Below are 2500 nucleotides of genomic sequence, written 5' to 3'. Positions count from 1 at the left end.
AATTGAAAAGTGACTTTAAAACTCCTACCTTAATTACTAATTTATAGTACATGCTATACTACTGATAAACAAATTATATTGTCTTAATTAAAGGTGTAAGATTTTCAAAATGCCTTTTGACGTAGAACAATTCCTTGAGTCACCTACAGTGGAGACTTTGATGGATTTGAAAAAGACTGATTTGCTAAAAGTTGCCGAAAAACTTGAATTCAGCGTAAGGAGGAGTTCATTTAAATTTCAGATTAGAAATGAGTTAATTAAATTCATGGTAGATGATGGATTGCTAGACACCAATGCACTTGAGAATTTAGAAAATGATAGCGATATGGTTGGGATAAGGGAGCTCGAACTACAAAATGAGTACCGCATGCGTGAGTTAGAAGTGCGCCAGAGAGAAAATGAGTGCCGTCTGCGTGAGTTAGATATACAAAGAGAAATTAAATTAAAAGAGCTAGAACTCCGAGGGACAGCACCTGCTGCCGTTCCTTTTAACATTACTGCTAATGCAAAATTGGTTCCCCCATTCCAAGAAAATGCTGTGGATAATTATTTTCGATATTTTGAGAAAATAGCAATTAGTTCTGATTGGCCTAAAGAACAATGGACGGTGCTGCTTCAATCTGTTCTAGTTGGTAAAGCTCAGGAAATTTATATGTCAATGTCTGTGTCAGATTGCCGTGACTATGACAATGTGAAGATGGCTGTGTTGAAAGGATATGAAATGGTACCGGAAGCCTATCGGTTCCGTAATCTGCGGAAGAGAGAGAATCAAAGTTTTCTAGATTTTGCAAGAGAGAAAGAGGCTTTGCTGAATCGTTGGTGTGAGAGTGATAAGGTAAACAATGATTATGATAAATTGTACCAATTATTTCTGATAGAAGAATTTAAGAGGTGTTTACCTGACCGAATTAAGGTATATTTAAATGAAAACAGGGTAAAAGTGCTAGATGATGCTGCCAGAATGGCAGAGGATTATGCTTTGATCCACAAAAGTGTTGAGAATTCTAGGACTATTGTAAAACCACAACCCAGTCCACCGACAGGTAAGAAAGAATTTAAAGGTGATAAGAAAGACACCCCTAGCCATAGTCATAACCCCACTACCGATAGAAATAAATCAGTTAGATGTTTTAATTGCAAATTGCTGGGTCATAGTATTAAAAACTGCTGGTTCTTAAAAGATAAAAAGTCCAAGGACGTTCCAATAGCTCTTGCCAGTACTAGATTTAAGGATGTAAAACGTCCAATAGAAGTCAATTTGCTTCATGATACAGATCAAATGAGAAATGTAAGGGATGAATTTAAGCCATTTTGTTCAGAAGGAAGTGTATCCCTGGCGGGTGATGGTGGTGAGAAGCCTATTGTAATATTGAGAGATACAGCAGCGATACAGTCACTGCTCTTAGAAGGTGTATTGCCACTAGCGGGGAAGACTCCTGACGCTAATGTCGTCATAGCTGGTATTGAGTGCGGGCATCTGACTGCTCCACTGTATAAGGTTCATCTCAAAACGGATTTCTTTGATAAAGACGTAACTGTGGGAGTGGTGCCTAAATTACCCATAGAAGGTGTATCATTTATATTGGCAAATGACTTGGCAGGAGATAGGGTATTTGTTAAAACCAAAACTAATGTTGCAATTCTTAGAACTCCAGACCTAAACAGCGGTAAAGAGGTGGCAGAGGATGTGATGGATGTGTTCCCTGCCTGTGCGGTCACGAGGGCCATGAAGATTCATGGGCGTGTTGAACATAAACCTGCCCATGATACTCACAAGAAAGTACGCGTGAGTGAGTGTGCGTCTAATAATGACAAGGTATGTGGTGATGGAATTGATGTGAGTGGTGATGAGATAGCCTCATTGTTTAGCCACAAGACTGGTGTTAGAGAGAACAAGCTAAGTGGTTTCCCTGTTGACAAAGGGAGGCTTGTAGATCAGCAAAAATGTGACGCAGAACTGTGTAAAATTGCTGAATTAGCTTGGTCAGAAGCTGAGGTGTCAGGTGTACCTACGGGTTACTATAAGAAGGATGGCATCTTGATGAGAAAATGGAGGCCTCGCCACGTGGGTGCAGGAGACGAGTGGCAGGTAATACACCAGGTCGTTGTTCCAGTCCCCTATAGATCACAGATCCTCAGCCTTGCACATGATTCACCGTTGTCAGGTCACATGGGTATTAATAAAACGTGTAGAAAAATAATGAGCCATTTTTATTGGCCGGGACTACGCAAAGATGTAGTAAAGTATTGTAAATCGTGTCATAAGTGTCAGGTCGTGGGAAAGCCTAATCAGAAAATTCCTGTTGCACCCTTGTATCCGATTCCTGCGATCTCTGAACCTTTCAGTCACGTAATTATAGACTGCGTTGGTCCACTTCCCAAAACAAAGTCTGGGAATAATTACCTCCTCACTATCATGTGTTCCAACACTCGGTATCCTGAGGCGATTCCTTTACGTAATATTAGTGGCAATAGAATTGTCAAGGAACTAATGAAATTC

General features: G+C 40.2%; 2 protein-coding genes across 2 annotated transcripts in view; both read left to right on the top strand.

Moving 5' to 3' along the window:
- LOC147466847 (uncharacterized) overlaps positions 1-923 on the top strand; it is a 21474-nt gene extending 20551 nt beyond the window's left edge. Inside the window, exons 3-4 of the mRNA XM_086533875.1 lie at positions 94-724; positions 879-923. Coding sequence (XP_086390001.1) covers positions 94-724; positions 879-923 — 676 coding nt within the window. The remainder of the gene's footprint in view (positions 1-93; positions 725-878) is intronic.
- The window catches only part of LOC147466846 (uncharacterized), a 2254-nt gene continuing 513 nt past the window's right edge, over positions 760-2500 (top strand). Inside the window, exon 1 of the mRNA XM_086533860.1 lies at positions 760-2500. This exon is cut by the window's right edge and continues 303 nt beyond it. Within this exon, the coding sequence (XP_086389986.1) occupies positions 962-2500 (1539 nt within the window). The 5' untranslated portion in view covers positions 760-961.

The sequence above is a fragment of the Penaeus japonicus genome, unplaced genomic scaffold (genome assembly GCF_977035675.1).
Source record: "Penaeus japonicus unplaced genomic scaffold, GWHDUDI00000001_assembly GWHDUDI00000040, whole genome shotgun sequence".
Classification (NCBI taxonomy): Eukaryota; Metazoa; Arthropoda; class Malacostraca; order Decapoda; family Penaeidae; genus Penaeus; species Penaeus japonicus.
Note: the sequence above shows the minus strand (reverse complement) of the source record. Positions and strands in the feature narration are given on the sequence as shown.